The sequence below is a fragment of the Photinus pyralis genome, unplaced genomic scaffold (genome assembly GCF_008802855.1).
Source record: "Photinus pyralis isolate 1611_PpyrPB1 unplaced genomic scaffold, Ppyr1.3 Ppyr1.4_LG6, whole genome shotgun sequence".
NCBI lineage: Eukaryota > Metazoa > Arthropoda > Insecta > Coleoptera > Lampyridae > Photinus > Photinus pyralis.
The window spans coordinates 19,255,904-19,277,530 of NW_022170663.1; the positions used below are offsets into that span (position 1 = coordinate 19,255,904).

The 21,627-nt window shown below is 35.4% G+C and overlaps 1 protein-coding gene and 1 long non-coding RNA gene across 5 annotated transcripts; both read right to left on the reverse strand.

The window, feature by feature from the left end:
- Positions 1-8,163: 8,163 nt before the first annotated feature.
- Positions 8,164-13,574, reverse strand: LOC116175146. The gene is made up of 6 exons (XR_004146253.1): positions 13,515-13,574; positions 9,397-9,879; positions 8,906-9,030; positions 8,439-8,826; positions 8,315-8,385; positions 8,164-8,252 (listed from the first exon to the last, which is right to left on the reverse strand). It is a non-coding gene; the product is annotated as an uncharacterized LOC116175146 (long non-coding RNA).
- A 3,842-nt stretch (positions 13,575-17,416) lies between these two features.
- On the reverse strand, positions 17,417-21,521 carry LOC116175147 (uncharacterized protein K02A2.6-like). 4 transcript variants are annotated; one of them, XM_031493262.1, is made up of 3 exons: positions 20,846-21,521; positions 20,370-20,534; positions 17,417-17,564 (listed from the first exon to the last, which is right to left on the reverse strand). In XM_031493262.1, exons 1-2 carry the CDS (start codon positions 21,513-21,515, stop codon positions 20,506-20,508), a joined length of 699 nt encoding a protein of 232 aa, XP_031349122.1. In that variant the 5' UTR covers positions 21,516-21,521; the 3' UTR covers positions 17,417-17,564; positions 20,370-20,505. The 4 variants fall into 4 exon arrangements, with proteins under 4 accessions (XP_031349122.1, XP_031349119.1, XP_031349121.1 ...); XM_031493259.1 differs by having other exon boundaries at positions 17,417-20,534; positions 20,586-21,521; XM_031493261.1 differs by having other exon boundaries at positions 20,370-21,521.
- Between the last annotated feature and the right edge of the window lie 106 nt (positions 21,522-21,627).

Genomic DNA, 21,627 nt, shown 5'->3' on the forward strand with positions numbered 1-21,627 from the left:
GCCCATTGCTACGTTGCAGTTTTTTCAAATGCTCTTGCCAGCAATGTGTAGGTCAGTAAGTACAGTCATTGCCAGAAGTAATAGCAGCCGCATACCGCAAACGTATCCGGATAATCGGTATGATAGTATCCCGGTGATAAAGATGTTAGAAGCGCATAGGGTAGTTAAATGTACTCGCAAAAATCTGAAGCTAGCAACCGGACAGGACTTACATGCATGTTAGTTGAAGTGTTTGATGGTTATTAATTCTGTCAATAACTATACATACCAGCATAAAAGAATATAAACTATTAGTTTCCTTATTGTAGAGTAATTTGTTTAATAATTACCAACTACAAATAATTCCATGACAAGCGAACACACAGTTCAAAATACATAAGTATTGAGCTAAATGTATTGCTCTTGTTGGAGAAGTTCGGCGTAGCGTGGAATGGAATGTTTAGATTGGAGACTTCTGCCCTTTTTCATCCAAACCATAATTGCCACCAGAAGTAACGCGAAAAGTATTATAAACGATTCGCCGAATACTTTTACAATGGCGCGCAAGTGGTTGTGTGCATCTAGAGCAAAAGTATCTTAAATATACATATAAATAATTTTGTTATAAATACCTTCTTGTTTGGATCCGACGTCCATGTCAAGTTTAAATGAATTCATTTCCAGAAAACCGTAACAGAGCTTCAGACTATTTGCACGAAGCAATAGCTTCAGGATATAAATGAAGTGATTCATCTTCTGGAGAGCAGTAATACTTATAGCTTTTCAGGTATTCTAAACAATACAATCGCTTGTCGATAACGATGGATAAATTTTGCTAAGAATTTAATCGTAATTGAGTAGCTATCTACCATTATAAATATTCTTATAGTTTGGCGTCAAATTTCTGGCTTTTAAAAAACATTCTTTTGAATTCCAAGCTAATGAACAAAAAAGCAAGTGAGAGATTTGTACCCGCTAGTTTCTTTAAAAGAGAAAAGGTTAAACGCGTAGTTCTTGCGCCCAAAATCGAATATTTGTAGTAGTTCAAAAAGTTCCCGCCCCCTGTGAATAGTAGAGATGTAACAGTGACAACTTTTATACATTATGTTACAGCTATCTAAGAAACATAGCTAACAGATGCGCAACTTTACACAAAGCTTCTTAATTTCTGCCCATCTGCCCACCCGTCTAAGGGTTTGAGGTCACAATCCTGTCACCACGAAAGAAGTAAGTGGTTGATTTAGTTTATTTATAATCTTCCTTTTTTACCAAAAATCGACTACACCAAAATTTCTCGGGAAAACACTTTTTCTTCTTAATTTTGGGGCATAGAATCTAAAACAATTCGTACTTTTTCGATTAGACTTCTCAATCAATAGTTATAGACTAGAAACTAATTTCGAAAGAAAATTCAAAGGGCTGTAACTTTTGAACTAGTAGCCCAATCTTGGAACTGTTTGAAATTATGGATTCTATAGGCCCCATTCTATAAGAAAATTTCTTTTCCGGGTCGATCTGAGACAATTTTTTTTCCGCCCTCAAAAAAAACAGACTTCCTTTTTTACCAAAAATCGACTACACCAAAATTTCTTGGGAAAACACTTTTTCTTATTAATTTTGGGGCGTAGAATCGAAAACAATTCGTACTTTTTCGATTAGACTTCTCAATCAAAGTTATGGACTAGAAACCAATTTCGAAAGAAAATTCAAAGGGCTGTAACTTTTGAACTAGTAGCCCAATCTTGAAACTGTTTGAAATTTTTATTTCGGGCCTCAAAAAAAGGCAGTGTGTATATCCTTCGTTTTTTACCAAAAATCGACTACACCAAAATTTATTCAAATATTTGAGAACAATTTAGAAATGTTTAGAGAAAATTTCCATTGTCGCAAAATCAAATATAAAAATCCGATACAACTGAATACCGAACGATCCTGGAGTGAAACTTTTTGACTCGATAGTCTACGTAACTTAAAAACAATAGGGACCTTTCTTATATCCTTAAGACCATGTGTACCAATTTTCAAAGCGATCGCACGTTTCTAAACAAACTATCATGCACACGGACAAACGGATGGTCAAAAATGGATCTGTTCCAAAATCGCTAGGATTAATTTCAGAAAGGCGTACGTATCATGTGCACGACGCTTTGAAAACTGGTACACGTATTCTTAAGGATATAACTGGTATAAGAAAGGTCCTGGTAGGTACCTCCTATATAATAATATAATAATAATAATACGCTTTTACTCCCCTTAAATTTGTATATAACAATAGAAATATAAAAAAAGCTAACCCCATGCAAAGTATAACTTGATTTTTTAAGTAGTATTAAGATTTTTATCTAGTATACTATTTTAAATTTTTAATGTATTTGAGTGACAAGTATTCGAATACTTTTCAAAGTAATTTAATGATGGTGGTTTGGCGCTTGCGCAATGTTTTGTAAGATACTTTGGTAAAACTATTTTGTAACTCATGTATAAGTATATGGTATCCGGAACCATCGTTGTGGAAAACTACGTTGTAGTTTTTTCAAATGTTCTTGATAGCAATGTATAGGAGTCATTATGTACAGTCATTGACAGAAGTAATAGCAGCCGGATACCTCAAATGTATCGGAATAATTGGCATGATGGTATCCCGGTGATATCGTGTAACGAGGTTAAAACTCGTAGGGTAGTTTAATGTATTTGCAAAAATTTGAAGCTAGGCAGCCGGACAGAACATGCATGCATGTTAGTTGAAGTGTTTGATGGTTATTAATTCTGTCGATAACTATACATACCAGTATAAAAGAATATAAACTATTAGTTTCCTTATTGTAGAGTAATTTGTTTAATAATTACCAACTACAAATAATTCCATGACAAGCGAACACACAGTTCAAAATACATAAGTATTGAGCTAAATGTATTGCTCTTGTTGGAGAAGTTCGGCGTAGCGTGGAATGGAATGTTTAGATTGGAGACTTCTGCCCTTTTTCATCCAAATCACAATTGCCACCAGAAGTAACGCGAAAAGTATTATAAACGATTCGCCGAATACTTTTACAATGGTGCGCAAGTGGTTGTGTGCATCTAGAGCAAAAGTATCTTAAATATACATATAAATAATTTTTTTATAAATACCTTCTGGTTTGGATCCGGCGTCCATGTCAAGTTTAAATGAACTCATTTGTAGAAAACAGTAACAAAGTTTCAGACTATTTGCACGAAGCAACAGCTTCAGGATATATAATGAAGTGATTCACCTTCTGGACAACAGTAATACTTATAGCTTCTCAGGTATTTTAAACAATACAATCGCTTGTCGATAACGATGGATAAATTTTGCCAAGAATTTAATCGTAATTGAGTAGCTATCTACCATTATAAATATTCTTATAGTTTGCGTCAAATTTCTGGCTTTTAAAAACATCCTTTTGAATTCCAACCTCACAGAGCAGATAAATGTATGAACAAAAAAAAAGTGAGAAATTTGTACCCGCCAGTTTTTTTAAAGGAGAAAAAGTTAAACGCGTAGTTCTGGTGCCCAAAACCGAATATTTGTAGTGCTTCAAAAAGTCAATTTGTAATGATGAACTGCTATGGGTTGTGCATGGTGTACACCTTAACTCAGTTTGTTTTCAAAAAAGTACTCTTTCTGTTCTAATACTGTGGGAAGAAAAAGGGAATGTTTTTTTTATTAATAAAAATAATATTTTCGAAAAATTTTTTTTAAATTGAAGCAATAAGGGATCTTACCGTAATAAGTCAAGATGTGCCACGAAAACAAGCGAACATGAAAAAAAGCCATGTTAGAATCTTTGTCAAAAACTATAGGAGATACAAAAATTATTTTTACACCAGTCATTTCTAGTAATGTTTTAAAATAACAAAAATATCAGCTTTTTAAAGAGTTTAAAGAGTACAAGCAAAGGACCTGATGGACCTCTAGTGCATGATATGTGCTTGTTGCTCTCAACTTTGTTTCGGTCAAGAAACTACACTCTCGGGATTAAAACACACACGTTTAGTTGTTCTTTATACCCCAAAAAAAATTTGGCAACGCTAGTACGAAGGTACATTTTTTTCAACACCCGTTGGTGCATAAATAAAAGACAAGTCAATACAAAAAGAGATTTTAATACCAAAATGTAGGTACGCATATGTCTACTTCTCAACATAATCGCCTTGATGAAGATTGAGGCATTTGTCATACCCGTGGAGAAGCTTTCCAATGCCCTCTTCACAAAATGTTGCAGCGAGTGAATATAAATGAGTCTTAACATTCCTCAATAGTTGGAAAGTGCTGACATAGGTATTCCTTCAATTCGAAAAAAATATAGAAGTCACTCGGTGCTAGATCGGAATTATATGGTAGGTGATCAAAAATGTCCCATTCAAATCCAATAGACAATTTCAATGGGATATTTTTGACCAGCCACCGTATAGTCCCGATCTAGCACCAAATGACTTCCATTTCTTCCCTGAACTGAAGAAATAGCTAGGAGGCCAGCACTTTCCAACTACTGAGGCACTTAAAGACAAGGTCAAGACTGATTGAAATGAGAGTTTAGAAATCCATAAGGACAAAATCAGTTTAATTGTTATAGTTGTTCAAGGACCGTTAGAGTATTTTAGACTAGTAAAAATATAAATTTCGAGATAGTAAAAAAAGGTGGGCACTCATATGTAATATACCTATAGCATGTGTTAGAATTAGTCTTGACTATTGGTTTTTATTTTATTTTTATTTATCGAATTTTGGGAGATATGTCAGATGGAAATGTACTCTATTTTGATATTTAATGTCTTTTATTTGTTACCTACATTCCTCTTCCACTTCAATACAACCCAAATATACCTAACTTTCAACGGACTAGGTTATCCAAACTGTTTATATTCAAGTGCTGTTAAGATAGCAAGTGGTAAAGTACCTAATTTTTGCTTAGAACTATCTATACTAAACATTTCTCTGAAACATCTCAAAAAACAGATACCATCCGCACACCTGAGCATGGACGATTCCGCATTCACCTCTTCGTTTTATGTCTCATAATACGTGTACCCAATTTGGTTCCAATCGGTTCAGCCGTTTAGCTGGAAATGGGACCATTTTTTACCCACCCTTACTAACGTGCAGGTGTTAAAAACATACAAAGGAACTTTCGTCCACTCTCTGTGTTAACATCTACCTTTCTAGTTTTAGTGCTGAAATCTCATTTCGTCTAACGTGTCAAAATTGCGTTTGGGTCGGTGACAACTGCCACTTGTCCCATGTCTCTGTACCTTTATCAGTGTTTAATTAACAATATATAACAACAAAAACGTAATTCCTCCCCCTGAAATTGTCCACCGATATTTCACATTTAAAGGGGAAAAAATGATGCATTTCCGTGCATTGTGCTACACGCGATAGTAGGAAATGTGGGTGTTTCAAAGTCTAGCGAAAGGAGAAGTGGGTTTTAAATCTAAAGGAATTCCTCACTTTTTGTACAGTTTTCTGATAAATATGGCGTTAATAATGTTTATAAGAATGAAATTGTGGTGCTACAGACTTGTGATTGCCCCTGCCATTTGGTTTGAAAGTAAAAAACAGCTTAAGAGCAAGAAATTAAACAGTTGGTTGCTTAAACTTCTGATGCATACCATATATTTGATTAGGCGGTGCGTCAAGATACTTGTTGCCGGAAGGCAGTTTAGTACATTTTCCATTTTTTGAAGTTAGTAAGCAATATAATCGTATGTTTGCTTGTTTCTTCCACGTTTTGCTGGTAAGATGAATGTCAACCGTTTTGTTTGGTGGATATGAACAGATTCATTTTCATTTGATCGCGATTCCAAAACAATCAAAAATCATATTGAACTACAGACTGTATTTACCTCAAAAAAATGAACAATTTTAAAAGTAACACAACCAGTCCTCCACTAGGAAAACATATATGATGTGATTAAGTATCTACATACAATGTTCTATTGATGAAGCCTTCTTTTCTCGAATGAGAGCGAGGTTGGATTTCCTTTGCCATCTCTTCTTTAGAACTATCATGATTGTCAACAAAACCAACAAGAGAAACAGAATAACAAAATCTTTTAGCAATCTCCCCAGTTTGTGCATTACACTGATAGGTTCTATAAAAAATAATTATTACCTATAGGCAACGTAAATTTTCGACATACCTTCCAAATTAACGCTAGCCGCCATTTTCAAAAATGAGTAATTGGTAATAGTAATCTATACGAACACTACAGTAGGTAGTTTATGCTACTAATGAATCATGTGCAGACTGCAGACGCCGAATAGGTTTATAACACCAGGAATGATAAACAATTTAATTGAATACCTTCCGATAACAGTAAATAAACTTTGCGAAATTCATTTTCATTGACTCATTTGCATACGCGACCAATTGAAGTGAAACATAAAAATTATTTTTTAAAATCTTATAAATTATTATTAGGTAAAAATCGTTTGTTTTTGAAGGTGCCATAATGAAGCACCTGTTTCATACTTTGCGTGAAGTATTTCGCTAGAAATACCTGTATAGTAGTGTAAGAATATTGTTCAAGTTCAAGTGGCGCATTTTGTACAACTTTCTCGCAAAAGTACACACAAAAAACAAATCATTTCAATGAAGCAAATTTTGCGTTGACCGAAGCACATATATGTTTGAATAGGGCCAACTACATGTATATTTCAGTCTAAGTGACAATATATTTAGGCTATTACGCAAATTTTTATTAACCCAGACACAAATCAAATTGATTTAACAATTAATTTGGTTTAAGTGAAAAACCTATTTTTTCTGCTAACCTTGCAATTTATTTGGTTTAAATACATTGCGCCTAAATTGAAAGTATCGACGTGTTTGAATTAAAAACCATATTCTAGATCAAAATTTAAAAATATTTAAGCCAAATATATCATGCCTGACTAAACTAAACTTAAACATTGTTCAAGCCATACTTTGAATTGAAGCAATTATTAAATATTTATCCCAAAAGCTACATATTTCTTATTCGAAATGCGTACAGTTGAGACTAAATAATATTTTGGTGACGCAAATATATTATTCTTTGATTTTAATATTGTGCTGTTAAGGGAAATTTCCGTAATATTATCCACAATATCAAAAATTAAATATACCTATAATAAAAATGCAATATGAATATAATTCATTTATTTAGAACTTTTTAGAAACAACTCAGAACACAGTCATAACGTACGGGGTTTTGGGTATCTAGAGGGCCAGAATCGTAATTTTTAAGATTTTTATTTACATACAACCTTTTATTTTGGTTCTCCATAGTTACCGGGCACCCTATGTACAAGAAATAGATATAAGTATAAAAGCTTAAAAATATAAAATTCCACATATGATGAAGGAATAAGAACTTACAAATAATTCTCTCAGAAGTACATCCTACATAAAAACGGCAGGTAACTTAAAAATATAAAACCAAACTAAAACACTCAGGGTGAAACGCACTATCTACGCACTTGCAAGAAATTTTTTCGGTGTCGCAACGCAAAACTTCGAACATGTGAAGAGCAACCGAGTCGAATTTTACGACATGTTTTTATTGGAGGGGGAAATATTTATGCACCCATGCGATTGAAATGAATTCATTTCATTCCAGAGATTTATTTAGTTACTTGGCTCAAAACGTCAAGTTTTTTATATTAAATACAGGAAAAGTTAAATTCATGTACTGGTTTATTATGTTACACAAATGAAAAACATGTTTAAGCGAATTGTGTGGATATTTATGTGAAACTCCTCAAAGCAAATTGCTTGAGTCAAAATATAATATTTTTGAATCAAAGTTAATCCAAGTCAAATATTTTGTGACGAAACATCAATTACATCGATTTATTTGAGTCAAAATAATTATTTTTGATTTAAATCTAATTTGATTATTTTAAATTAGTCTTTACTTCTTTTAAAGAAATACGGGTCAAATACATGATGAATTTGTCGTTAAAGTACGATTTTTTTCTGTGTAGTAGTAATAGGTAGAGAGCCATCCAAAAATTTGTGGGTAATAATCTGTTTTACAATATGATTACTTCCTCTGCTGACGCGTCGTTCGCATCAGAACGATATTTTGGAATTATTCAAAATGATACCTTGAGTATTTTTATATATTTATGGATATGGGTAGTTGATAAAGAAAGATAGTATCAAAAGCAATTCTTACTTGGTTTTACCACGGTACTCGGTTTGAAAAAGACTCTGAAGAATAACCTTCTTCTTTAGACCAATTTCGCGACGACTGTTACAAGGCCCCTAAGTTGAACAGACAAAAATATATTAGGTAAAAATTAAATCATACTAATGATAATACTTACATTTTTACCATAAAACATCGAATCCTGAATTACTCCCACCGAATTCGACGATTGCTCCTATACCATTTTGCCTAGACAGAGAATATTCTGATTTATAATTAATCATATTAATATTGCTGCTTACCTTATCTACAGTAATTGGAAACACTGTATTACGTTATAGTAAAATCGCCGCTGCCTACTGCGTTTTACAAAGGCTTGTATTGAACACAGACACAAAAATAAAACACAAAGTTATGATAATAATCTGTTATATTTATATTTCATATAAAAGTTGTGCAAATGACTGTTCGTGCTTGCCTTTGGGGAAGAACTATCAAGAAACCTCGGTTTCACAACAGTAGCAATAGCTACAGTTACCTACAGCAATCTTGCATATTCCGTAGCTCCCTGAATCGTAGCACAGCAAGTACTTCCACTGTGTTAACATTGCATCTCTGATCTCTCCCTTTATTTGGGTCCTCTTCGGAATTAACGACGATCACTATACCAGTCCAGGGTTACTTGCCTCTCTATTATAAAAACAAAACAACAATTCATACCAAGTTAGGAGGCATGAGATCCCAGTAAACCCTTAGTTCTAAGTCTAACCTTTGTCGATGGTAACTGAAGCCTTCTGTGCAATGGGGTGAATCAAGTGGTCTCACTGCACCATGATCCCGGGCCGCCAGTCTTCAGTTGGATCCATTTCCTAACGATAACCAGTTGATCAAACTCTGCAAAGAAGATACAGATTTAGAATTGTTTTTAAGTTAATACGGACACTGCCTAAAAAAATATAGGTAGACTCGAGTGTTATTACACTCCATTAATTCAAACTATATGGAAGTGTGCTTGGGTGTTATACTTATACAAGGGTTTTATACGCTTTAGCAAATATTTAAAGCCCTATTAGTTCTACGAGTGAATTGGCGCCCCTTGCAGTGGCTTGAATGCATTCCATAAAACCATTGTTCTAAAAAGAAATGCAAAACAGAATTTAATTGTAAAAACGTGAAATATAATAAATAAATAATAAATTTCCATTGGAAGCGTCGCCCATTACATCTGGCCTCGTTCCAGCGTTATATGGCGATACTTACTGTTTGTTGGTTATTCGTTTTCCTAGGCATTCCACAAAATTAGGCCTCCCCACACCAAGGTCCAAATGTCTGCAAACGGTATCAAAAATATGGTTCTGTTCTATAACTGAACTGTATTTCTTTATTGTCATATTTGCCGCAGATTCAGCTACTGCACCACTTGTTTTACTTCACAAATTAACATGGGATGGTGCTCCAGGTGCTGCAAGCTGTAAATCCGGTCCCGCAAAGCTTACTTTCTATATTGCATATCTTGAACAATTAATCGCCTATTAGATCTTTGAGTGTAGGTATCATCAAATCTTCGGAATTCAAAACCTTGACTTCTCAAATCACTTAAATTACACTTATTTAAATAATTCAGGTTTTTTTCCATCAGAAATAAATTAAGCTTGAGAACAACATGCAATTTTTAATTTGTTTCTCCATGTAATATAACGCTAGATGGGACTTCGGTGGTCTTTTTGGTCTTGGATGTTTCACCTGCAAATAAAAAAAATAATATGAGCAATCTACTTTAGCCACTTTGAGTAATGTGTGAAAGTAACATCGCAGGGCCTTCGAGAGAGGGGGGCAACAGATGCAATATCCCCGGACTCCAACGCCCGAAAGGCCCCGTGCAGCGTCGTTGTACTTCCGATATGATTGATATCCAGTGATTTTTTGCCATAAGTCAAGACTATTAACTTAACACATCGACAGTTACAAAACTGTGAAAATAGATGAAACTCGACAGGGGTTGTAAAATTTAAAAACTTTGAGGTTTTCAACCGTCTAAAATATAGTTTTTATAACCCTTCATTGATCCCGATATTTTCAGTTTTTTTGCTCGTTTGAAACTCATACCGCTCTCCCGGGAGTTGGGAAACGCTGTATACTTATAATAGATAGGTACATTAAAATATGCATTAAAAAGATATGTTTACATAGAGATTACTACTTTTTTTTACTTCCATATACAAATAAGGTTATTATAGTAGTCTTACTAAGTTACTCGACGAACCCTGGGAATATAGCGCATAACACAAATAAAAGAATAAAATCGTTTGTCTCTACTAGACAGGACAAGAAATTTAAAAAGAGCTATATTCACGAAGTTGTCGGCATTTGTGCGGAAAAGTGGGCATCCGTTGTTTTTACCATAATTCGAGTAGGTATGATGAATCCGAATCAGTAGAATGCCCAGCTGAATTTGTCTTGACCGAAAATTCGGCAAAACAAAATGGCGGCCAAACGTTTTTCGTTATAACTTGAAAACTGTTAAAGATAATTTGATAAAACAAATCAAAATAATAAAGCACATTCCGACAATTGGAAATCGCATCATACATTTTAATTTTCCTCGATTGTTTAGTGTACAGTGTGTTTCAAATGCCGCTTTTATTATTAACTTCGTGGATTTTTAACAACAATAATAATACGGAACCGTAAGTTTAATAAATTAAACAAATATAGCAAAGGAGCTCCTTGCGCTAAAGCCTCATTTTGAATTTCATACAATTTGGTTCATACCTAACGGAGACGTCAAAAAGTCCGTCCTCATTTTTTGGCCTACATTGCCAATTCACGAACTCCGATCTATGAATTTGATAAAGAACCCACCTGCAACATATAATCATAATCGGTCTATTCGTTTTCAAGACGTCATGCTAACGGACAGGCAGATGGACAGACACCGCAAAATTATGAACTCGCTAGGAGCTCGAACCTTTATATGTACATGGAAAACAATGACCATGTAATTTAATCTCTTGAATATCTTCATGGGCCTCAATTATCTGTCTTTCAAGAAATGAGCGATCAGCTTTCAGAATAGTATCCTTCTCCTTAGCAGCACTATTAACAGGGTGGTTAAATTCGAGGCTCACCATTTGGATCTCCGCAACAGTGAGAGATACAATGTAGGTTAAATGGGGGCAAAATTGCTCCTTTTTGGGACTACAAAAACGCATTTGAAATTCTTGAAAAATCTTTGAAACTAACAAGATATCAACGAAAAGCTGAAAATGAGCATATGCTTAAGCGGTAGAACGGTTCCCGCTAAGGCATCTGAATTTGTTATCAGAGTTTCCATAGCACGATAGATCTAGAAGCTACAGGCTAGTACTTCTTTATTTCTTATGGACGCCATATTGGACTTTTATGGAACGAGTTAGAGGACAAAAAAGAAATTCGTTTGAATGCATCGCCATCATATAGCTATGTTGGTTTAGCAAAATAAAAAAACGTGCGCATTCCTCCCCATTGGTTGACAGATAAGTGAATGCCAATTTTTTCGTAGGGAACTTTCTACAAGAAATTAGAAACCTATTTTGGGGGAGTGTTAAAGGAGTTTTTTAAATTTCAACTGCTGATCTCACCCCCTTGGACGGTCTTTGAACGAATGCCAATTTTTACACATGCTCCAGGCTGATTGCAACCTTCTAAAAGGAATTCTATTCTGAAACCTCTCCTGTACGGGTGGTGAATGTACTTTTTTAAAGAATGAGGGCGGATTTCGCCGTCTGAAACGGTCACTAAGTGAAGACACTCGGGCTAAATCGAAACGTGTTGAACGAAATTAGAAACCATTTTTGTAGGTGCTAAGTTTATTAAGCGGCAGAGCTAAGCGATGCGAGCTTTATAGGGGAGTCGATGGTGTCCGTTTGTCCGTCCGTGAACACGATAACTGTCAAACGCTTAAACCGATTCGGTTTAAACTTTGCACAGTTCACCTTACCCTATGCCACATTTAAAAAGCCTTTTGACAGTGGGTCAAATCCAATTTATTTGTTTATTTATTTTATTTATTACCCCTCTCTTGTTCTGGGGCCTCAACAGGCTTGTGCCCAATCAGATTGACCCGGATAATGCTTTTTAGAGGTGCCTCTGCAGAAGGTCTTAAGTTGTTCTATACTATTCTGATATTTACCTTACGAATTAGGAAAACTGCAGGAATACCTAATTCGGAGTAGCAGGCAGAAAGCTCGAAACTGGTGTAAGGTAATTCCCATCTCTGCCACAGATGAAAAATTCACCTCAACCTTTGAATATAAAATTTTATTTTCAAAGCCTCAACCCAGGTTCGAAACCCGACCTCCGGATTTATAGTCTAACGGTCTACCACTGAACCATAAAGCCGGTGACCCCATAGGGTCATACCGAGGTGCCCTGCCGCTTTAGGGGTTTATTTTTTAAACTTCAAAGGGCTAAGTGAATACTAATCCTTTTGGGCGCACTAGAAATTAATCGTAATCCTCCAAAAGGAATTATAATTTGAAAGTTTATAATGGTACATTTTGAAACTTAAGGGTTGATTTTATCCATTTTGAATGGTTTGGTGTAATAGTAGAATCTTAGGATTTCAGCAATCGCTATTGAAACTTCTTCCGTGTAAATATTCCAATCGAAACAATTCACCTATATAAAAAATAAATAAATAACCTCCGCCACTGGACGTGCGGGTATTTTGAAAGAATGAGTCATTGTTTAAACTAGGTTTTTCAAAATGTAGTTGTAGTAGGTATAAAAGTGTTATCAATCAATATCCGCTTAGTAAAACATCAAACACAGGGGAAATTGCGCTCGGATAGCGGTTCTTTGTAAATGCAACAGCCGAAAAGTGCGTAATCGCAATAAAATATTAGCAATTCATGTTCTATGTGGAAAATAAATTGAAGAGTAAGATCTTTTTTTAAACAAAAATTGATTTGGGCTAACAACTAAGAGGTTGCCGATTCATTTTTTCTCAAAGGTATACCAACAACACTGGAAGCAATGGAACCCTATAAAGGTGCTGAAGTGCTGAAAATAGGCACGTTAAGAATATCTTTAAAACTCGTGGATTTTAATTTGGAAAACATATTCCTACCTATTCATTGCGAAAGGGGATTTAATTTACAGATGGGTACCTACAAATTAATTTCGATTGTGGCCAAATGAGAGCAAATTTTACAAAACGGCGGCATTTCTAAAAAAAAAGTGTCTCTAGCCCATAAGTGGCGAAGGCCCTGGATTAGAATAAAAATGCGACACTAACACACACACATATAAAATTAGGGTTGCAAATTCCAAAAATAACATAGAAGTCATTTAGGTTTCTTCAACATAATTTTTTGCTCAAAAAACAAAATACTTACGTGAACAAGCGGTTTTAGGGGCTTCGTGAGGACGATCAAACTAGCGCACTGTTCTGCGTCGAAAACACTAATATATTACAACTAATTTGGGAATACGGCTTCGCTATCGCAGATAACAGTGGTACGTCACGTGTACCCAACAGGTTGCCGAATTGTCTTTTATCTTCAAAATTGAAAAGAGAAATCGTTTTAGTCATAACGTTGACTGATAATCCTTTATTTAACGGTCATAATCAGTTTATTTGAGTAATTTCCTCAAAATTCCTCTCGACTTATATTTTACTACGTAATCATTCGATATAGCATATAATGTGCTTATTTAGGGAAAAGGTGAAAGGTGGAAAAATGGTTCTCAACCACTTTCTGTGGAGTTGTAATTTACCCGTCGATAATGAAAACAGATTTTTCGCGGAGATTTAACACTCTTGGCATTCGATCATGTCATCAAAATTTCTTCGCTATTTGGATATTTAGGGACACGTTTGGTGCCGAAAACGACGACAATGTTGAACTATTTACTAACGTCCTAGAACAAAAAGAGATTGTCGGTGGAAGGTCGGATTTATTTGGCACCCACATTGTCATAAAAAAATTAATTATCAAAGTCCTCGTGTGAGATCGAAGGGACTGCAGCCCATTTTTGTGGTGTGACAGATCAGTATTCTATTAGCCAGTTTTGACTCCACCATCAGTAAGATCTTGTCGAGGACTACCACATTTCTTTTGTCGGTACCCACTTCCCAAACTTTGAATTTGGACATTCCTCACCTCAACTAGATGTGGGATTGTTTCTTTATAGGATGTCCGCAGCAGGCCGGATTGTGTTCTGGGTTCCATTGGTGTAGCATGTAAGTTTGCATCTTCCATGTTTTCTTCTTACACGATTTAATTTGACCCACATTTTTCTTGGAAGATCAAGCCCTGCAACTTCATTGGACGGTTCTTTGATTAAATGTTGATTAAAAATTGTGTTATCCAAAAAGTTTTCCAACGTTCCTTAATAGAATATACATTTGAATCGTATGTAGTCTTCCTTCCATAAAAGGTTTCGTGATTTTAATCGATAAAAAGGTAAATATTATTCAGATCTAAATTCAATTGCTGATGCTGATGACATAAGTTTGTGGTAACAGGGAGTAAGTACTTACACTAGAAAACCTAACAAATAAAGTATCAGAAATCCTGTCTAAGGCGCAGTGCTGATTTACGAAAATAAAATGGCACTTAATGTAGATAAAAACGTTTCGGCACAATAGCTAGAGGTCCCCTTCAAATAGTTTTTTCGTTGGGCGCGAGAAAGGAACCTTGGTAAAGTCGTGCGAAATTGCTTTTTTGCGATAATTCAAATATGGCTGCCGACATTTTCAGACTGCAAAAAAAGGCAATTCGTATATGTATTAGCTGGTATTGGTGTGCGAGAATCTTGTTCTCATTTCAAAAATCTAAAAATTCCACTATAATGTACAATTTATTTATTTGTGAATGCACCCAAGAACAATTCACACCTATAACACCAGATCAAATAACAAAATTAGAAGGGAGACCTCAAAATCAACAATAATGGGAAATATATTACAAACCAGGCAATCACTTACCAAAATCAAGTCTCTAGACCAGAATTTAAAAGTAAAATTAGTACCTAAATACTTCGAAGACATTTGCTTTTTACTCCACGCAAGAGCTCATAATATTCCTTAGTATATTCTTTAGTATGTGACAAATTCGTACCATAATCGTTTGTATATCAAGATCCCATTCCCATTAGGTATGTGTTTTTACTGGAATAAATTTGAAACCTGTGGAGCGGTGGACCTATGTGGGGATGCCAAGCGAAGTCGAACGTGAAGTATATAGCTCTCTTTCCAGATAGTCGAGCAGAAGAACGCATTTCCTGTCCCAAAATACCAAAGCTAAACACTTGGAGAGCAGGAATGCCTCCATTGTTTTGATTATTCCGTAATCTGTGGCGTGAAGTAGTGGACTCAAGCATCGTCTCCCGTTACAAATGAATCTAAAAACTCCTTCCCTCTACGGCGCAGAAAACCTTTTCGATGACGCTTCTTCTTTGTGTTCATCAGGGAGCATCCGCGTGAGGCACCTGGCACACAGACCTCGTGAACTTTAAAATATTCACCAAAATCTTGTCTACGGTAATCGTAGAGTCTCCTATCTGTTCGGCAATCTCTCATACTTACAGTCACACGCCGATCGCAATCAAAAGCTAAGTACTGACACCTATACCATATATCTGTGGTACTGAATTTTCGTCGCCCGCTGCCCCTGACCATGCACTTTTTTCCATACACATATGTCAACTGGCGTTACTGGCGATGGATTTCAATAGGAGGTTGACTAATGAATGTTCAGTGTTATTACTTATTATTTTATTACCTACTGTAATTGATACTCTCCTAATACCTGCTTGCCAGTTCACATTAAGTATATTACTAGCAGAGCTGGGCAGTATTCGATTTTGTAAATACTTTTTAGTATTCAAATCCTTTAAAGTATTCAAATACTTTGTCATTAAATACTTTTATGGAAGCAGTACTTGTATTTGTAACTCAAATACTACTTTCACAAATATTTAGTACCTATTCGAGTACTTCGCAAAGTATTTGGATACTTCGTAAAGTATTCGAATACTTCGCAAGATATTTGAATACTTTGAGAAGTATTTGAATACTTCGTATAGTATTTGAATACTTCGTATAGTATTTGAATACTTAACCTTCCTTTTTTTTACCAAAATTGACTACTCCAAAATTTATCGGGAGAACACTTTTGATCTAGTAGCCCAATCTTGGAACTGTTTGAAATTATGGATTCTACAGGCCACATTCTATAAGAAATTTTTTTTTCCGGGTCGATCTGAGACAATTTTTTTTTTGGAGCTCAAAAAAAGGCAGTGTATTACCTTCCTTTTTTACCAAAAATCGACTACACCAAAATTTCTCGGGAAAACACTTTTTCTTATTAATTTTGGTGCGTAGAATCCGAAACAATTCGTACTTTTTCGATCAGACTTCTCAATCAAAAGTTATAGACTAGAACCAAATTCAAAGGGCTGTAACTTTTGAACTAGTAGCCCAATCTGGGAACTGTTTGAAATTATGGATTCTACAGGCCACATTCTATAAGAAAATTTTTTTCCAGGCCGATCTGAGACAATTTTTTTCCGGCCTCAAAAAACGCAGTACCTACTTTTAAGTTATTAAAATATTTGAGAACAATTTAGAAATGTTTAGGGAAAGTTTCTATTGTCACAAAATCAAATATAAAAATCCGATACAACTGAATACCGAACGATCCTGGAGTGAAACTTTTTGACTCGATAGTCTACGTAACTTAATAACAATAGGGACCTTTCTTATATCCTTAAGACCATGTGTACCAATTTTCAAAGCGATCGCACGTTTCTAAACAAACTATCATGCGCACGGACAAACGGATGGTCAAAAATGGATCTGTTCCAAAATCGCTAGGATTAATTTCAGAAAAGCGCACGTATCATGTGCACGACGTACGATCGCTTTGAAAACTGGTACACGTATTCTTAAGGATATAACTGGTATAAGAAAGGTCCTGGTAGGTACCTCCTCTATAATAATATAATAATAATAATACGCTTTTATTCCCCTTAAATTTGTATATAACAATAGAAATATAAAAAAAGCTAACCCCATGCAAAGTATAACTTGATTTTTTAAGTAGTATTACGACTTTTATCTAGTATACTATTTTAAATTTTTAATGTATTCGAATACTTTTCAAAGTAAGTTAATGAATACTTTTCAAAGTATTCGAATACCTTTGATTATATTAGAATACTTATTTTTTAAAGTATTTGAATACTTTTTGTTATGTATGCCGAAATGGCAGGGTGTAAATAAAAGGCATAAATCAATGTTTCGTTTATTCTTCACACGCCTTGTTACGTACTCGTCGAAAGTCGGGTTGGGAGAGAGCGATTTTGCTTGTCAACGGTCCGTACATGTTATCGTTCTTTTATACCGGATGCGTCAACATAACACACCTCCCCATATAAGTCTAAAATTACAAATCAAGCCGATCTGGCTTTTTCCTTACTCTAACTGGTCGGGAGTGAGCGTGGGTCAACACCGGATTATTTATTTGAATATTCGTTTGAGCCACATTCACTTCTGAACCTGATACTGTATTATCATGTAATGGAACAATCGTGTACTTAAAATTATCTGAACAATTTGTAGAGATCAAAGGTTTATTATCGGTAGTAGTAGTAGGAATGCTCCGTAAAATCTGGTCTAAATGTCTCTTGTACATTCCCTTTGAATTTTTACATAGGTAAACCCTAGGTCCCAGTACTTTGTGAATCTTTGCTGGTATCCAGCTCTTTTTATTTATATTGCTATAGTCGCGGATGTAAACATCCTCCCCCTGTTCAAAACTTATGGCTCTTCCGGGCTTACAAATAGTTAATTCTTCTGAATCTGTCTTATATTTTGGTCTGACATTACTGAGCCTTAATTTCAGTTCCCTTCCAAACATAATACTAGCTGGAGACTTATTTGTCGTGCCATGATCAGCAGCTCTATAATTGAGCAAATACCTAGCCAATAAACAGCTCGTAGAAATATTTGAATTTCTACCATCGCTGAAAGCTTTTATTAACGCGGTTTTGACTGCCTTTACGGCATTTTCCGCTGCCCCATTACTAGCAGGATGGAACGGTGGTGTCAATGTGTGTTTTATGCCGTTATTTCTGCAAAAATTTTCAAATTCATAAGATCGGAACTGTGGTCCATTGTCGCTTACCAGCTGATCTGGTAGCCCATATCTCGCAAAAATCGATCTTAATGCCTCGATCGTTGCTAAGGAAGTAGTTGAACACATTTCAATTACTTCCGGCCAACGACTACATGCATCTAGCACTACAAGAAACATTTTATTCCTTACAGGACCAAAAAAATCTACATGAATTCTCTCAAACACCTGCTTGGCTTGTTTATATGCTAAAACTTCTGCAAGTGGAGGATTGGGTTTAAACTTGTTGCAAATTACACACTGTTTAGCTACTCTCTCTATATCTGCATCTATTAACGGCCACCACACGTAAGAACGTGCGATCGACTTCATTTTAACTATTCCTGCATGTGTAATGTGCAGCTCGTTTAAAATACTGTCGTGGAATTTTGTAGGTACTACCACCCTGTGTCCTAACATAATTACCTCTTGTTCTATACTAAATTCGAATCTCCTATTGAAAAAACGTTGCAAATCTTTATCCGTATTCTGTGTAGGCCACCCATCTTTTACAAACTTAAAAATCTTAGAATAAATTTTGTCAATTTTAGTTTCTTCCTCTATTGCCTTTGCATCCACCACGATATCTGAATTTTGTGCAACAAAATTCAAATACGTGTACTCTGTAGATTCCTTTAAAATCAAATTTATAGGTAATCTAGATAAACCATCTGCATTACTATTCCTTTTCCCTTCAACATATTCGATACTATAATCAAAACCACTTAAATACACCGCCCAACGCTGTAAACGTCCTGCTGCCGTTACTGGTATACTTCTCGTATCTCCAAAAAGATATTTTAATGGCTTATGATCGGTCACTAATACAAATTTGTGGCCAAACAAATAATTAGAAAACTTGTTTATTGAAAAATAAATAGCCAAGGCCTCTTTATCAATGACCGCATAATTCATCTCGGCAGTTGTTAATTTACGTGATGCGTATTCAATAGGTCGCTCACTACCATCCGGAAATACATGTGCTAAAATGCCTGCTACTCCATAGGAGCTCGCGTCACAGCTTACTTTGATAGGTAATTTTGGATCAAAATGTACCAAAATTATATCCGAAGCCATTACCTCTTTTACTGTGATAAATGAATTTTCACATTCCCTACTCCATGCAAAAACACTGTCCTTACTTAGCAATTTGTACAATGGATTTAAAAGTTTTGTAACATTAGAAATGAATTTCGCATAGTAATTAATCATACCGATGAAAGCTTTTACTTGAGAAACATTCTCGGGTCTTGGACAATTCACTATTGCTTTAATTTTAGAAGGATTTTTTTGTAACCCCTCCTTACTAATTATGTGCCCTAAATATTCGATTCTATCCTGTAGGAAATTACATTTCACTCGATTCAAACGGAATCCTGCACCTTTTAATTTTTGAAACACTACCTCTAAGTTTTGCAAATGTTCTTTGTTATTTCTCCCTGTCACTACAATGTCGTCCAGAAAAACGGTCACTCCTGTTACTCCTTGCAATACTTTCTCCATTATGTGTTGAAAAATCGAGCAAGCGGGTTTTGTACCGAAAGGCAGTCTTTCAACTTTAAATATACCTTTATGCGTACTCCACGCTAGTAAAAGTTTGGTGGATTCCTCTAGCTCTAACTGATTATATGCGTGACTGAGATCTAATTTAGAAAACTTCTCTCCACCCTGTAAAGCGGCAAATAAATTTTCAATTAATGGGAGGGGATATTTAACATCTTTCAAATAATTATTTACCGTAACCTTATAATCGGCACACAACCGAATTGTCCCATCTTTTTTTAATATAGGGACCAAGGGTGTCCCCCAAACTGAATCTGGAACTGGTGTAATTACACCTTCTTTTTGTAACCTGTCTAACTCTACTTCAACTAATCCTTTATAAGCAATTGGCAAATTTCTTGGTTTATGAAATTTAGGTGTCGTTCCTTCTACCACTTCCAATTTCACCTTTTCAAATTTAAAATGACCTAACTCATCTTTAAATAGCTCTGCATAATTATTTACTAAAACGTCTAAACTATCTTTACAATCATTTAACACGAACACATTTTTGCTACACATACTTACATTAAACCTTGCTAATAAATCTCTACCCAACAATGGGTTTCCACCATTATCGATGACTAATAATTCGACCATCTTACAATCACCTCCAATCTGCAAGCTTACGTTAATTTTTCCTTTTGGATAAATATTTGTACCATCATACGATTTCAAGACTGTCCTTGAAACCTGTAACGGTAAGTTATTAAACAGTTCATTGTACAATTTAAAAGATATTGCCGAAATGGCAGAACCTGTATCGATTTCCATTCGCAACCTAACACGATTAATGAAAACATCTACTTTAAAATTATGTGTAACCTCATTATCTAAGTGATACAAAGTACGCTCTAAAACAGAATCCTCATTTTGAATTTCAACATGTGATTGTGCTTCGTCTCTACTTTGCAGGTAATTTTGTCTTTTCATATTACAGATAGATGTAATGTGTCCCACTTTAAAACATAACCTACACTTAAAATTTTTGTACGTGCACTTACTGAAATTGTGATTCTTCTTACCACACGCGTAGCACTTCACCTGTGACTGTGAGCCCGACGCTTTCGCTGAATGTACCTTGTGCTGCGGACCCCTTTCAGCTCGCCTTTCAGTAACCCTCTTCTTGTCTATTGCAAACAGCTGCTGTCGACTGCTACCACCGCTTATCCGCAAGGATGCCTCCTTTTTTACCGCCATTTGAAATAGTTCGTCTAAGGTCTTCTGCGACGGATCCTCCTCTACCAGTCTGTCTAGCACCTTGCCATCCACCATCCCTGTCACAAACTTATCTTTTAAAACCATGGTTAAGTCGGCTCCAAATTTGCAGTTTACTGCCAGCTTCTTTACCCGCGCGAACCAATCGTTAATCTGCTCTCCTTCACTTTGCTGCATCTTGTAGAAAATTCTTCGTTCGTTGAAAATTGATATCGCTTTTGAATACTGTTGTGCCAACAATTTACAAATTTCGGCAAAAGTTTTTGTATCGGGTTTATCTGGATAACATAAATCGCGCAAGGTCGTATACACCGAACTACTCAACGCTGTAATTAACACCGGAACTTGCTTCGCTTCCGCAATAGAATTTGCCTTAAAAAATTGAACGATCCGTTCTTTAAAAATAACGAAATCTTCGTTACAGTCAAAAACTGGCATGGTTCCGACAACCGCCATTGCCACTGCCTTTTTAACCTCAACTACTGTTACTTTACTTGAAAAATTTTGCTCTACCCAAACCCTTTAAATGAATTGCTATATTTACCTCGTCGCCAGTGTTATGTATGCC